Source organism: Jatropha curcas, chromosome 3 (genome assembly GCF_041381405.1).
Source record: "Jatropha curcas cultivar XTBG-Jc1 chromosome 3, XTBG_Jcur_1.0, whole genome shotgun sequence".
In the NCBI taxonomy this organism is placed as follows: domain Eukaryota; kingdom Viridiplantae; phylum Streptophyta; class Magnoliopsida; order Malpighiales; family Euphorbiaceae; genus Jatropha; species Jatropha curcas.
The window spans coordinates 20439203-20454737 of record NC_143153.1 but is presented as its reverse complement, the minus strand read 5'-3'; the positions used below and the strand labels follow the sequence as shown (position 1 = coordinate 20454737).

The 15535-nt window shown below is 31.9% G+C and overlaps 1 protein-coding gene across 3 annotated transcripts in view; it reads right to left on the bottom strand.

Moving 5' to 3' along the window:
• The window catches only part of LOC105632765 (U2 small nuclear ribonucleoprotein auxiliary factor-like protein), a 29376-nt gene extending 28780 nt beyond the window's left edge, over window positions 1-596 (bottom strand). The window contains exon 1 of one of the 3 annotated variants that reach the window (XM_089719835.1): window positions 136-596. In XM_089719835.1, coding sequence (XP_089575961.1) covers window positions 136-336 — 201 coding nt within the window. In that variant the 5' untranslated portion in view covers window positions 337-596. The remainder of the gene's footprint in view (window positions 1-135) is intronic. The other 2 variants (XM_089719834.1, XM_089719833.1) reach the window with 2 other exon arrangements.
• Between the last annotated feature and the right edge of the window lie 14939 nt (window positions 597-15535).

The window sequence follows — 15535 nt, the reverse complement described above, 5'->3', positions numbered from 1 at the left end:
TCGGAAAAAGAAAAACCTTGTGCTTGCTTTTCAATGTAGAGCATATACAAATCAGAAGGTAAAAAACAAATGAAAATTTTCGAAAACAAACAGATAATGCGTTAAACTCAAAACAGAGGATAAAGAAGAGCTGACCATGTCCTCAAGCTGCATAACCGATTTAACGGCCTCGAAAGTGTTAGAGTGATAATCAGTTACATGAATTTTGAGATGATAGTAATCAGGAGCAAAAACATGCATCAAGAATCGACGTAATGGAACTGATTCCGAATTTGATTTATTTGCCCATTCCGCTTTGGGTTCACCATAGATGTGTTCAAACTCTTCAAACACCATTCTCCCTTCACAGTTGAGAGCTTAAAATCCAGATATTTCTTGCTCTGATGCGTTTGGAGAGACAAACAAAGGTTGGACAGAACAATCTCTCTCTTTTTGTTTCTATTCAATTATTCGCTTTGAAATTTATTGGAATACTCCAAAGTCCAAACCAATGTACACCATCTAGGGGCGTGAGAAAAAATGAAAAAACCATAACTCGCCGATGCAGTTCGGTTGTTTAGTTTTTTTTTCAGTCCTTGGTTCGGATATGGTTTTCAATTTGAATAAAATTTGGCTTTTTAGTTTAATTTGACTTTGAGAGAAAAATTTTTGTTTAAATGAATCGAAACCTTTTTTTTTAACAAAATTAATATTGTTCAAACAACTATTTCCAGTTATAATGTCAAATCAAAGTTAATCATCAAGTGCAATAAACCGAGTAACTCTGTTGTCAAACAGTCAGTAACAAGCAATTACATGAATAAAGAATTCTCATATGAATAAAGAATTTCTCCTCAATCCCAAAAAGATAATTCATCTTTACTTCTTAGTTTGTCCCAAAATATACTCCACTTTATATTTGTAGATTATAGTTAATTCTTAAATTGTCATTATAATTTTATTAAATTTTATCTTATTTTTAATAACCTTCATTAATTCTTACTTATTATTCTAATATAATAATTACTTTATATGTTATTTAAAATGAGTATAACATAAAAGTTATATAAATAAAATTATCTTTTAATCATAATAATTGCTACTTTGTTAATCTGTATGAAAATAAGAAGTGGATTATCTTTTTGGACGAAGGGAGTAATTTTTATTTTGCATTGAGACCACCAATTCAACTGGTGCTTTCAATACAAAATAAAATTTTTAAATTGTCAAAGACCTTTCACTAAGACACACAATTCATTTAGTGGTTTTAGTGCAAATATATTAGTTAGCAAAAAGTATATGAGAAAATAATGTTTTGTTAAGAGTACACAAGGTTAACTAATGGTTTCAATAAAAAAATATTTATTTACTCAAATTATTTTTTTCATCGGAACACATATCATCTAGAAGTTTTAGTTCATAAATATTTCAAGTTAAGTGATAAAAACATAAGTTTTTTTACACAGTTACAAATTATCAACAGCAATAAAGTGTTTGAAGTTGAACTTATATTATGTTACAAATATCTTAATAACTAATACATGAAAAATTAGTCATATTAATGTCTACTCATGTGTCTTTATATACACATCTTGGAGGCCTCCTATTACGACCCGAGTTTCAGCGTACTGCATCTTCTCTAATGCCCTGATATTTTTCTCCATGCTCAATATTTATATCGATACTCATGCGAGGAGCTTGAATCATATTTACAAATGATTGTTATGAGCCGAACAATTTCAGGCGAGTCTGTTGATCGGATGTCATCATCATCTTAAAAAAATCATTAAATGAGTGTCTAACATGGGATATAGATCCATCATGTATGCTGAAAAATGCCATAGAAGTAGTAAAAGTAGGTACAGTATGTTGAAATGGTGTTGCCTTGCTCATTTTGAGGAAAGAAATATAGGTTTGTTGGGTTGTCATCATCAAAAGTATGTGTGTTTTGGTGAAAAAATACTTGAGGTAAATAAATATTTTTTTATTGAAACCATTAGTTAACCTAATGGACTCTTAACATAACATTATTCTCCCTGTACTTTTTATTGACTATTGATCACATCCTATATTTGCACTAAAACCACCAAATGCATTATGTGTTTTAGTAAAAAGATCATTTGACAATTTAAAATTTTTATTTTCTATTGAAACCACTGGTTGAATTGGTGGTCTCAATATTAAATAAAAATTATTAATTATTCATATAATTATTTTTTGCTAACTACTTGTCAGTATGAATTACTTTGTCTACTGTATTGAAATTGCCAATCGAGTTTGTGACTTTAGTGCAACATTCTCTCTCCATGGTAGGACAAAACATTAGATTGGTAAATAATTTTGATTTAGCATTAGATTGGAAAATAGTTTTTTGAAGAACATTTTTTTTGTTATAATCCCTCGAAACCAAGATTCATACTCTCTGTCTACAGCAACTATATCCTAATGTTATGTTTTGGGGGGGGGGGGGGGGGGGGGAAGGAAATTAGGGGAGGAATGAAAATGAGGAAAGAAAATAATGTAGGATTATACTATTCATTTCCCTCCTTATGTTTGGAATGGAAGGAAAATAAAAGAAATGAATGAAAATAAAATTATTTTCATTGGTTTGGAAAGACTCAGATTATGGAGGAAAGAAAATGACATTATTGCAAAATTACAATTTTACCATTTATATGTATGAAATATAAATAGGGTGGCGTTATTTCCATATCGAATTTTGTTAATTACAAAGCAAACAATTTTTTGTACCATCAAAGTAACTTATTTGCCCTTACTAACCCAACAAAGATTCTAACATTAAACTATTCCTTATACCATTAAAACTCCAATCTCTCTCTCTCTCTCTCTAAGTCCTACCAAACTTCAATGCAAACACTTGACACGAGAAAGAAATAGCAATTAGGTTTTGATTCCTGCATAGTAAAGAAGAGAGAGAACAAAATTTGAGATTATTGCCCAATTTGTGAATTCTCTCTTTTTCGTTTTTCTTTTTAAATTTTTATAGTGTCTTTCTCTAATTGTTGATGAATCTATTCATTTTTCATCTTTTTTATTATTGTTGTTAATTATTTTTTTTTTGTTTTTATTTTTCTATTGAAGGAATATGTTGTTGTTAGTATTGATTCTGTCCTTTAGGAGCCTACCTCATAAAAAGCTTCAATATAGGTAGTCTATATAGTCTTATAATAGTTAGCTCTATTGTTGCTGGTAATGAATCTGACATTTATGAGCCTACCTCATAAAAGCTTCAATTTAAATAGTCTATATGGTATTGTAACAGTTGGCACTTGCAAGCTATATCTCTACTCTAGTATGTCATATTTCCTTTTAATTTTCTTCTCAGCATATAAGATTTAAAGCAATTGTTTGGGAAAGATGCAATAGAAGCCAATTATTACAGTTCGGTTTATTGTGAATTTGTTTATTATATATATATATATATATATTGATTGTTACTGCATGATAATTTATTTTTTGAATTTTAGATTTGTTGAATGAGAATTTCCATAAAAGTGATGACTATTAGGAAGATGGTTGCTTGTGTTCTTAGCCATTAAAGCTTGTTGCAAGCTACATTAATATGTCCTTGTTATGACTACTTTCAAGTCATTGCTGCACTATTGTTTTAATATGTGATTGCTATTACGGGAGATGATAACAAATTCAATCTGATTTTATTTTAAAATGAAATAAGTTCTCTATAAAGATAACTAGTTTTATACAGTTCTACAATTGAATAAGTACTATTTTGATTTCATTTGATGTCATACTTTTTTGTATTAGCTTAAGTAATAAATTCATCTTTCTCTTCAATTTTTTGTTTACATATATAATATCTATTTTGTATTATTTCCATAGCTTTTCTAAGTGATTTTTGTCTCGCTCTTTTGTATGGCAGCCAAATCATAAGTTTTATCTTATCTTTTTTAACTTGTACCAATTTCAAGTTCTGATTTTAGTTCTTGTTTCTGTTGATTTGTTTTGGATGAAACATTATATTCCAAGTAATGTACCTTTGCTTTGTTTTCATTAAGTCTCCTATCTACCATAAAGTGAAGTTTGCATTTCTTGTTTCAGCTTTCATCAATCAATGTAAGCTTACTATTTTGCATCCTTATAATCTTCTTTAAGTTTGACATACCTCAGAATTTGCTAGTATCACTATGAACCTTGTGCTTATTTCTTTATGGGTTTTGTATGGTAACATGCTTTACAGTGCCATTATTCAATCTCGGCATTCATGATTTTTTTATCATATTCCACATTTTTAGATGCTAACATGCCAAACGATCTTTTCTTTTTCTTTGTAGAGTTTTTTGCCATCATTAATGAGCTAAAGGACTTTGTTCCAATTTTAGTCAAACTGATTTCCAAATCAAAACATGCAAATCAAGTCGAGCTACCTACCTACATTCCTATATCACTCAAATTAGACACTACTTCTCCTATTTTCGGATTCAGTGCTAACCCTACAACAAATGAAGGTGACAATGTTGTCTACGGTCTTGGTGATTAGAGGGATCTCTCTTATTGAACTTCTCTTGTTGGATATCTATAATTTAAACATTTTATTTATGCTTAGTTACAAATATGTCTAACGTTAATGTGTGATAAATATGTTTGAATTATGGACATCCATGCTATATTTGAATTAGTTACAAATATGTCTAACAAATCAAGAAAAGTACTATTAACATCCATGCTGCAATTATACACTTAAAAACAAATCAATAAAGCAGCAAAGTTAAAAGCTCCTTTAGTTAGAAAATTTATTAAGCCAGAAAAATAAAGTAAATAAATAATAACAATAAAAGAGAAAAAAAAAAAAGAATTCAGTTTGCCTCGAAACTTAAAATGAATTGGTAAACTCCAATAGTAGTTATAAAATCAATAAATAAATGTATTCACTTCATCATCAAAACAACTCTAAGTTGATAAACAAATTAGCCCGGTGCTGTCAACAAGGTACATCATTTGGCTAAATTATTAAGGCAAAAGCTAATAGAAGAACCGTAGTTTTACGAGATTAAGACTAATGATGTTATATTTAGCAATAATATAAAAAAATTACTTGCTCCAAATGTAAGTTTTAATTCTTACTATTATGCAAAACCATTAATCACTAAATTGCATAAATATATTGTATAGAACTTTTAGACTAACATAATTTTACAGTAATAGAATAACTAACCTGATGCGAAACTCAAATCGGCCATTGAAGAGCAGAGGATACAAGTACCAAGTTAATTGATTTCTCCCTCTTGACCTTTTTTCGTTACACAAACTTTAATGATGGAGATACGATAAGTCAAAGCGAATTCTCTATATGTTAATTTTTTTTTTGACGGCATGCGTATTTGTGTGTAACCCTAATAGGCAAAGGGAAGACCAATTGATATTAAATCAACCTTAGATCTGGTACGTTGATAAGTGGCTAATTTAGCATGATCTAGTCTCTTTTTGATTATTAATTGAGGATATTTTTATTTTAAAATGAGAATATTTACTTTGTTCTCATATTTTTTTTAGTTCATGCTAAAATATTTGGATAAGAATCTTTTGGATGCCAATTCTTGAAATTTTAGACTAATGTGCTGGGTTGGAGCTAAAGTACAAATAATTGTTGAAACTACCCCTTGAAAGTTGACAAATTAAGCTTGGGCAAGGCTAAGAGAGGCGCATCCAGGGTTGAGCGGTAGTAAGATGTTTGCCAGCTAGGATTACTTCGGGCTTACTCTAGAAAGTCATTTAAAGCAACTGGACCACTACTTAGGGAATTAGGAAGATACTCAGAATCAAATATTTTATTTTTGTAACTGATTTGAGATTTTTATTTTCCTAGTTTAGGATTTTTCCCTCTCTTATAAATAGAACCTTAAGTCTATAACTTTTATTCTTTTCAACAGCAGTAGCTCTCTTTAAGGTTTATTGTTCTCTTTGTTTTTCTCCATAGCCATGCGTGGCTAAGTTTTTATTTTCAGTCAAAGGTTCAATTCAAAGTAAAGGTTCTTCTATGATTGTGAGATCTTAATGTATTTATTTTCTTCTTTAATCCCATCAATATTTGTCTATTTTTCTGCATATATGAGAATCTCTATCTCCATTATTATCTTATTATTTGTTCAATATAGTCAGTTGTTCAATTTAGTAGGATAGCATATACTAATGAACAAGATTAAATCTGTAATTGTTTAGTTGAGTTGATTCAAGTAACAAATAATATAATCTAATTGTAATCAGGCTTTTGGATTATATTATGAAAATTCATGATCTAATTTAAATGAACCTCGCTTGAAGAGTTTGTTAATTAGGGCAGGGTCTTTCAAATTGTTATTGCTTAGCAAATTAAATTCTATTGCTTGTTTAGGGTTGTTTGCTAGTTAGGGATTATTCATAGCGCTTGTCTTGTTTAATCTAATAATACGAAAAGATTGATCCACGACGCTTGTTCGAAGATTATAACTTGTCTATTGCTTGAAATTATTGAGTTATCTTAGAATTAATGATCAATAATAAAATTTCATACTAAGAATTGCCTTTAACTAAATTCATCTCCTATGTTTTAAACTTATTTCTTTTACTACACTTTAAACTTTAAAGTATTTTTTCTTTACAAATCAATTAGTCATATACCATTTTTTGTACAAATTAAATCAAATCATGTGTACTTTTTTTCCACCACTTTTTATAAATTATGTATCATGGTGTACTTCTCTTCACCATAAATCAAATTAACTACAATCAAATCAAGTGATAAAAATTTTTTTATAAAAAATTTTAAGCTACAATTTTATTTGTGCATCCGATTTGAACCGGACTGGAACTGCCAGTTCAAGTTCATATTTTAACATTCACATGAATCTTAACCGGTCCTTGAACCGCCGGTTTTAGTTTGAACCGAATCGGTGGCTATGCCTACATGGATAGGTCTTTGGGTACCCGCTACCTGTTACTGGCTATATTAAATGAGTTTGGCAATGGTTACCAGCGGTATTATATCCATCACTAGTAAAAATTATATTTTAAAATAAGTTTGGATTTAGATATTTTAATATTCGCGGGTATCTTACCCATATAAGGGTATTTTAAATGAGTTTTAGACAGGTACGGATAGTAAAAATCTAAATAGGTTTGGATACGGGTACTTGAATGGATATTTAAACGGGTTTAGAACTGGTACAAATAGTAAAATTTTAAATGGATACGGATATGGGTAATTTAAAATTCGCCAGTACCCGCCTCGCTTCTATTCATATAAAAGAGCAATCCATCCAAATAAGGGTAGAAGAAATGCATTAAGGATAAAACATTTATTTTAGACACCACAAATCTAAAAGGAGGTTGGATTTTTGAACTCAAAATTTATGTATTTGTTACAGTTCATCTACCTCAGCTTAAAAAGAAAAGCAAATTAAAAGAGATATAGGAAAACTAAAACTAATTTCTTTACATTGCGTTTCTTCTTCCTTGCTCCCCTCAGTCCCCTTTTTCTAAGCCAAGTGCAGAGATGAATCTCTAAGCAGAGTGAGCTTTTCTTCTTTTCATGTTTCTCTAAAGGACATCTCTCCATTATTCTGAAGCTATTGAATTCAACTTTTCGAATTAGCTTTTCATTCTTCCATTATTCCTTTTCTCTCTTTCTCCCATTTTCTTTTTGTTTGACTCTGGACACTTTTATGCAACATTAGTTTACATTAGATTTGTTGTTTTATGATATTTGTTAATCTTTTAATGTTTGGTGTGATTTTGGTGAAATTAGTTTGTATTTCAAGTTTTATGATGTTATTTACATATATATTGGGATTTATAATGAAACAATGGAAGATTAATATGATAGAGAATAGTATTTATGTCATTAAAAATGGTTTCCTTTAGAGTTTAGTAATCGCCACCCAATTCTCATAATATTTTTCACTCAGATGGCTCGATACTCATAAGTATATAAGATTATTGCAATATTGGGTGAGTATCCAAAGTTGTCTCTCAAGGAAGCAATAGTTGTTATTTCATACAATTTAATTGGTAAAAATGACTAGATTGTTGCTGATGAGAAAGGTGAACTCAAAACCTTCTCAAATCGCAATTAAAAGACAAATAAAGAGTAAAATCAAACACCACTTGGTGTTTATAAAGAGTAAAAACATTCTAGGGGTTTTTTCACTTCTAAGTCTTTATTATTGGTTTAAGAAAACGCTATTATATGAATGATCATCGTTATATAATCAATTTAATTCTATTATGGAAATTGGGCTTTTTCCACCAAATTTAAAATAATTTGTGAATTACTGTACTGAGTAACTACACCAGGTAAATTTCCAGATAAATGGAGGAGTCACAAAGGATCTCACTTAAAATCTACTTGCCTTGGATTAAATTCATGTCGTTTGACAGGATTTACCTAGACATGCAATTAATTAGACAATAACCACCAAAATATTTTTGCCCAACAATAGCTATAAATAAATAAAGACAAAGCAATAAATAAGAGAGAACACCAGAATTTTAACGAGGTTCGGCCAATTTTGCCTACGTCCTCGAACACTACGAAATTTATATTTCACTGAAGAAATATACAAATTGAGAGAGGAGAGAAACTTATACAAATTGAGGAAGACAAGTTGGGATGATTAAAATGAAGAAACTAGGCTCCTTTTTATAGCCGAAAGGAGCCCCTCTCCCTTCCTAAAATCCTGATGTGGGATATTTGCCACATAACCAACAATCTCCACCTAGGCGAAAATCCCACCAATGCAAGCTTCTGCTCGATCTCTCACAAAGTTGCAATGTCTACGAATGCGCTTGGTCATGCCAAGCTTCAATTTTTAACAATATTAATCAAGTCCAAATAGTATTTGAACTTGACAGCTGTCACCACTTTTGTCAACACATCAACAGGATTCTCAGCAGTATGAATCTTTTGGAGTTGAACCCGTCTTTCCTCTAGAATTTCTCTAACAAAATGAAATCGAACGTCAATATGCTTCGTCCTTGCATGATAAACTCGGTTCTTTGCCAAATGAATAGCACTTTGGCTATCACAATGTACAACAATTTTATTTTACCTAATTCCCAATTCATCAAGCAATCCTTGAAGCCAAATTGCTTCCTTCACAGCCTCTGTAACTGCCATATACTCTGCCTCTATTGTAGACAAAGCCACTGTTGACTGTAAAGTAGACTTCCAACTAACTGGTGCTTTTGCAAGAGTAAGCACATAACCAGTAGTTGATCAACGTTTATCTAAATCACCGGTATAATCAGAATCGTAGTATCCGACAATGCGTTGACCACTATTCTTATCCTGCTCAAAAATCAATCTAACATCCATGGTGTTCATAAGGTACCGTAGAATCCATTTCACAGCTTGCCAATGATCCTTGCCAGGATCATGCATGTATATGCTCATAACTCCAACTGCCTGTGAAATGTCTGGTCTTATACCCACCATAGCATACATCAAGCTACCTACAACATTTGCATAGGGAACTTTTGACATGTATTCCCGTTCTACATCATTTTTTAGAGATTGAGCTGCACTGAGTTTGAAATAAGGAGCAAGAGGTGTACTAACAGGCTTGGTTTTGTCATCCATACCAAAACACTTTAGTATCTTTCTCAAATATTGCTTCTAATTCAGACAAAGTCTCCCCAATTTTCTATCTCTAGTTATCTCCATGCCGAGAATCCTTTTTGCTTTGCCCAGATCTTTCATTTCAAATTCTTGATTCAATTGATTCTTCAAATTCTCAATTTCTTCTTTATTCTTTGAAGCTATTAGCATATCATCAACATACAAAAGTAGATAAATGAAAGAGCCATCTTGTAGCTTGCGCAAATACACACAATAATCGTATTTGCTTCTTGTGTACTTCTGCCCTTGCATAAACTTATCAAATCGCTTGTACCATTACTTCAGAGATTGCTTCAATCTGTAAAGCGAATTTTCAAGTTTGCATACCATATTTTCCTTTCCAGCAACTTTGAATCCTTCTGGTTGAGTCATGTAGATTTCCTCTTCCAGATCTCCATGTAAAAACGCAGTTTTTACACCCAATTGAACTAGTTCGAAATCAAACTGTGCTACCAAGGCTAACAAAATCCGAATGGAGGAATGTTTTACAACTGGAGAAAACACTTCATTATAATCAATTCCCTCCATCTGAGCGTAGCCTTTAGCTACCAACCTTGCCTTATAGTGAACACTGTCTCTGTCAGGAAATCCTTCTTTCTTTGCATATACCCATTTGCATCCGATCGCCTTCTTTCCCTTTGGTGGATTAACTAAGTTCCACGTCTGATTCCTATAAAGGGACTTCATTTCATCTTTCATAGCTTTTCTCCACTTTACTTCGTCTGAACTTTTGACAGCTTCATTAAAAGTGGATGGAATGCTATCATCTACAATTAAAGATGCATAGGCCACCATATTATCAAAACGAGCAGGCTTTCTTATAGATCTTCTTGGCCTATCAAGTGCAATTGACTCAAGTTGCTGTGCAGGTTCTTGGAGTTGAACCTCCTCTTCATTTGAACCTCCTTCTACCTCAGGAGTTTCTATAGGTTCAGTACCTACCATTGGATTTTTCTATCAAACTCCACCTGTTGTGGAGTATCCTCCACTTATTGTGAAGTACCATCTGACTGCTCTACTGTCACCTTTTTTTAACATGGTAGATTCATCAAAAGTGACATCGCTGCTAAAGATTATTTTCTTTGATTCTGTACACCATAGCTGATAGCTTTTAACACCTATGTTTATCCCTATGAAAATGGCTTTCTTAGCTCTTGGATCCAACTTCGATTCCTTAACATGACATTATGCAGTGGAACCAAATACACATAAGGAATCATAATCATTAGCAGGTTCTCCACACCACAACTCTATAAGTGTTTTGCCACCAATAGCAGTTGATGGTAATTGATTAATGAGATGGCACGCATATGACAAAGCCTCAGCCCAAAATTTCTTGTCTAACCCAGCATTAGAAAACATACACCAAACTTTCTCCAGCAACATTCGGTTCATGTTTTACCACCCCATTCTACCGTGGTGTATTTCTAACTGTGAAGTGATGAACAATGCCTTCATCTACACAGATTTTATCAAAAGCATCATTTTTGTATTCTCCTTCATTGTCTGTTCGGAGACATTTGATGCGTCTGCCAGTCTGAGTTTCCACCAATTTTTTCCATTTAAGGAAAACTCCTAGCACTTCATCTTTTGACTTTAAAATATACACCCAAACCCTTTGAGAGAAATCATCGACAAGGGTCATATAATAATGTTTGCCACCCAAAGAAGCCGTTGTAGAGGGTCCCCATACATCAGAGTGAACATAGTCCAAAATACCCTTGGTATTATGGATTCCAGTGCCAAATTTCACTCTTAACTGCTTTTCTTTGGTGCAATGCTCACAGAAGTCCAACTTGCAGGTTTTGGCATCTTTCAATAATCCCTGATCAGACAATCTTTTCAAGGATCACCTACATGTCCCAAACGCCTATGCCACAATCTGGTTGTTTCCAACTCTTTATCATCACTAGAAACAACTGCTGCTGTCGATCCAATAATTGTATTACCCTGATAGTAGTATAGATTATTCCTTCTCCGAACTCCTTTCATCACCAAAAGTGCACTCGAGATGACTTTCATCATTCCATCTTTCGCAATTATATTGAGTCCTTTTGATTCTAGGACTCCCACTGAAATGAGATTCTTTGTCAAACTCAGTACATATCAAACATCAGTCAAGATCCTGATTGACCCATCATAGTTCTCCAAACGGATTGAACCAATCCCTTCTGTGAAGCAAGGAACATTATTTGCAGTATAGACAACTTCATTTTCAAGTTCTTTAAAGTCAAAAAACCAGTCCAGATGGGGACTTATATGATGGCTGCATGTAGAGTCTAGTAGCCATACCTAACCAGAACTTGTCAAATTTGCTGATGAATTGTCTATAAATGCCATTATAGCTAATGAGAAGTCTGAGTCTGCATCATCATACCCAGCTATGTTTGAATCAATAACAGCTTTGCCTTTGGCTTTCAGCTTTGGACAATCTTTCTTCCAGTGACCTTTCTCTCGACAAAAGGCACACTCATCTTTTTCAACTTTGGCTTTTGAACGGGATCTACTTTTCTTTCCCCCTTTCTTTTGGCTTCGTGAACAGCCTTTAACCAGCAGAACTTCTACTTCAGTTGCCTTTTCCTTCTTTTCTATCTTTCTCAATTCATGGTTGTAAAGATCAGCACAAACTTCACTAAAAGTCACATCTTTATTCCCGTGGATTAGAGTCATTGTAAGAAAGTCAAATTCATCAAGAAGAGATGCTAGCAATAACAATGCCAAATCTTTGTCTGCAAATGTCACATCCAAATTAAACAAATCAGCCACCAACTGATTAAACTTTGTGATGTGTTCATTCATAGTGGTACCAGAATATAATTGAAGCGATACAATTTCTTTTTCATGAAGAGTTTGTTCTGATTGTTTTTCTTTGAAAATTTATCCTCCAATGCCTTCCACAATCTGTTTGCAGAAGTTTCTTTCGACAAAGCATATTTTTGCTCTCTAGAAAGACACGTCCGAATTGTACCACATGCCAGACAATTGATGGTCCTCCATTCACTCTCCTCCATCTCGTTTGGTTTCTCCTCTTCAATAGCAACATCTAGACCTTGCTGAAAGAGAGCGTCTAGAAGTTCACTCTGCCACATGCCGAAATGACCGATGCCATTCAAAATCTCCATTATAAATCTTGCATTTGATACAGCATTTCTTACTAAGCTTGATGCTGTAGCAGGTGTGTTATTTTTCTTTCCGTCTGCCATTTTTGCTTTAAATATTTAATAGCTATAAAATTAATTTTCAAAATGCAAAACACAACCAAGGAACCTTTTTTATGTGGCAGATCAGACTATGCTGCAACCACAGTGAATACTTAGTAACCTTGGCTCTGATACCACTTGTTGTGGTAATTAGGCTTTTTTCACCAAATTTAAAACAATTTGTGAATTACTGTACTAAGTAACTACACCAGGTAAATTCTCAGATAAGTGGAGGAGTTAAAAACAGTCTCACTTAAAATCCACTTGCCTCAAACTAAATTCGTGTCGTTTGATAGAATTTACCTAGACATGCAATTAATCAGACAATAACCACCAAAATATTTTTGCCCAACAATAGCTATTAAATAAATAAAGACAAAGCATTAAATAAGAGAGAACACTAGGATTTTAACGAGGTTCGGCCAATTTTGCCTACGTCCTCGGACACTACCAAATTTATATTTCACTGAAGAAATATACAAATTGAGAGAGGAGAGAAACTTGTCTAACCCACTGCGTATTGGAAGACAAGTTGGGATGATTAAAATGAAGAAACTAGGCTCCTTTTTATAGCCGAAAGGAGCCCCTCTCCCTTCCTAAAATCCCGATGTGGGATATTTGCCACATAACCAACAAATTCTTGATTGAAAAGATTATATTCCAAATGTACAGTCTAAACTTAAACTAAACTAATTCTTTCTTTATCAAATTGCTTAGATGGTCACTACCACAACTTAATCTTTATTAATCAAATCACTTATTAATATTCATCCCGACCAATACCTCAATTAAGATTTTGATTCAAAGCCGGATACGACCATCCTTATTCAATGAATTAAAGAATACAATTAAAAGAGAAAGCAACAAATTCTCAATCAATCAATCAACTAAAAAATATCATACACCTCTAGAATAAGAAAATTAATTCATTGCTAAGAAATTAAATAAAGTCAATTGCATTGGATTGCAAAACATTGTTGATTCCAATTGTTAAACGATAAAACAAAACAAGTGAATTATAAAAAGATAGAAAAGGATTCAAGAAGATCTGTAAGAATAAAAATTATATCAGCCATACATAGAGTTGATTAAGGCTTTGACAAGACAAGCACTTAAAGCATGATCTACATACAATTGCTTACTTCTTGAATCTTACTTTCATTTTTCATGAAAATTTTATTGAGAAGCCAGGATCATGAAAGGAGTTATTGATTCATTTGAAATAAGATTTTTTGTGATGATTCTGCAAAAGCCTTTTGGGAGTTACATGTATATCAATCACAAAGTAGAAGTTTTGATCAATCGCTCAAGAATACAAGAGAATCACAAACACGTATTGTAGAAAAAAAAAGGATTTATTGATTTTTAGAAAAATGATAAAATAAGTATTTTGATATTGTCAAACATACAATAAAAATTATAATTTTTTTATCTATGTAGATAAATGGTGGAAATGTGGGGGCATAATACTTAGTCAAATAGCTTATTCTCTAGGTGTAAAAGAAATTAGAGTTTCTTTGCATGTATTCATATAAAGAAGAGAAAAATATTAGAGCACCAAAAGACTTAGTGATCATGTCTATATTACTTATAACTTGAGATTGAAGAGTAGGTTTGCGATGAAGTTTTCTTGATATTCATATTTAGGTTAATAAGCTATATTTTAGTTTTGCATACATTCAATTATTTGAATGATTTATCTTAGGTCTCACAAAAAGAGAACCTATAATCCTATTGATTAACAATGCATAAAAAATGTTGACTTTTGGGTGGTAGAAGAGGAATCACCCTTAGAGTTTGAAAGTGATTAAGATTTTGAGAATTCCATTTATGACCAACAAGCAATTGCAGTACTTGAGTCTCTAACACCCATTTGTGGTATTTGATGAATACTATTTACTCTTAACTTGTATATTAATTTATTATTTTTATTTTATTTAATAAATGCTAGTCTCCTATATATCTTTCTTTCTTTTTCTCTATATGGTGAAGGGGCTAGTTGTCAAGAGATAGTTCTTTTGAAATTATTAATGTTAGTGTAAGAAGTGATTCTAAAGGTATTGAAATTAGGAAAACTTTAGGAGATCTTAGAGATTATTATGATTATGAATGAATTCTTTAGTTTATTATGTTGAACAATGTTTAGGCTTATTAATGATTAATGTTAATAGATATTGAACAATATTATTAAGTTTGATTGCATATTGAGTACTTGTAGACTGCAGATGCAATGTTGCATTTAATTGTTAAGTTTAACTAGATGATGAACAAGAATATGGAATTATAGTGCTGCTTTGAATTATTTAGTTTAATGAGATGGTGAACGATATTATAGAATTGTAGTGCAACTTTGAATGATTGAGTTTGATTGGATGGTGAACAATATTATAGAATTTTAGTGCAACATTTAAATGATTAAGTTTGATTAGATGGTGAACAAATATTAGTCATTTTTATGTTTTTTTTATAAAAGTTATTTAGTATTTATAAATCATATATCTTCAATTGTATTTAACAAAGATAATAAAATATATTACATATAAAAAAAATCCAGTTGGAGTATTGAACCCGGTCAAACCTCCCACTGTAATGAATCTTGCCTTCATCGATTCATGACCTGTCTCATTCTCCAAATATTGTTACTTATAGCAAAATTATAATTTTAGAAATATAAGGGGTCTTTCAAAAGTACCATAAGGATAAAACCCTAAAATTTGGTGTC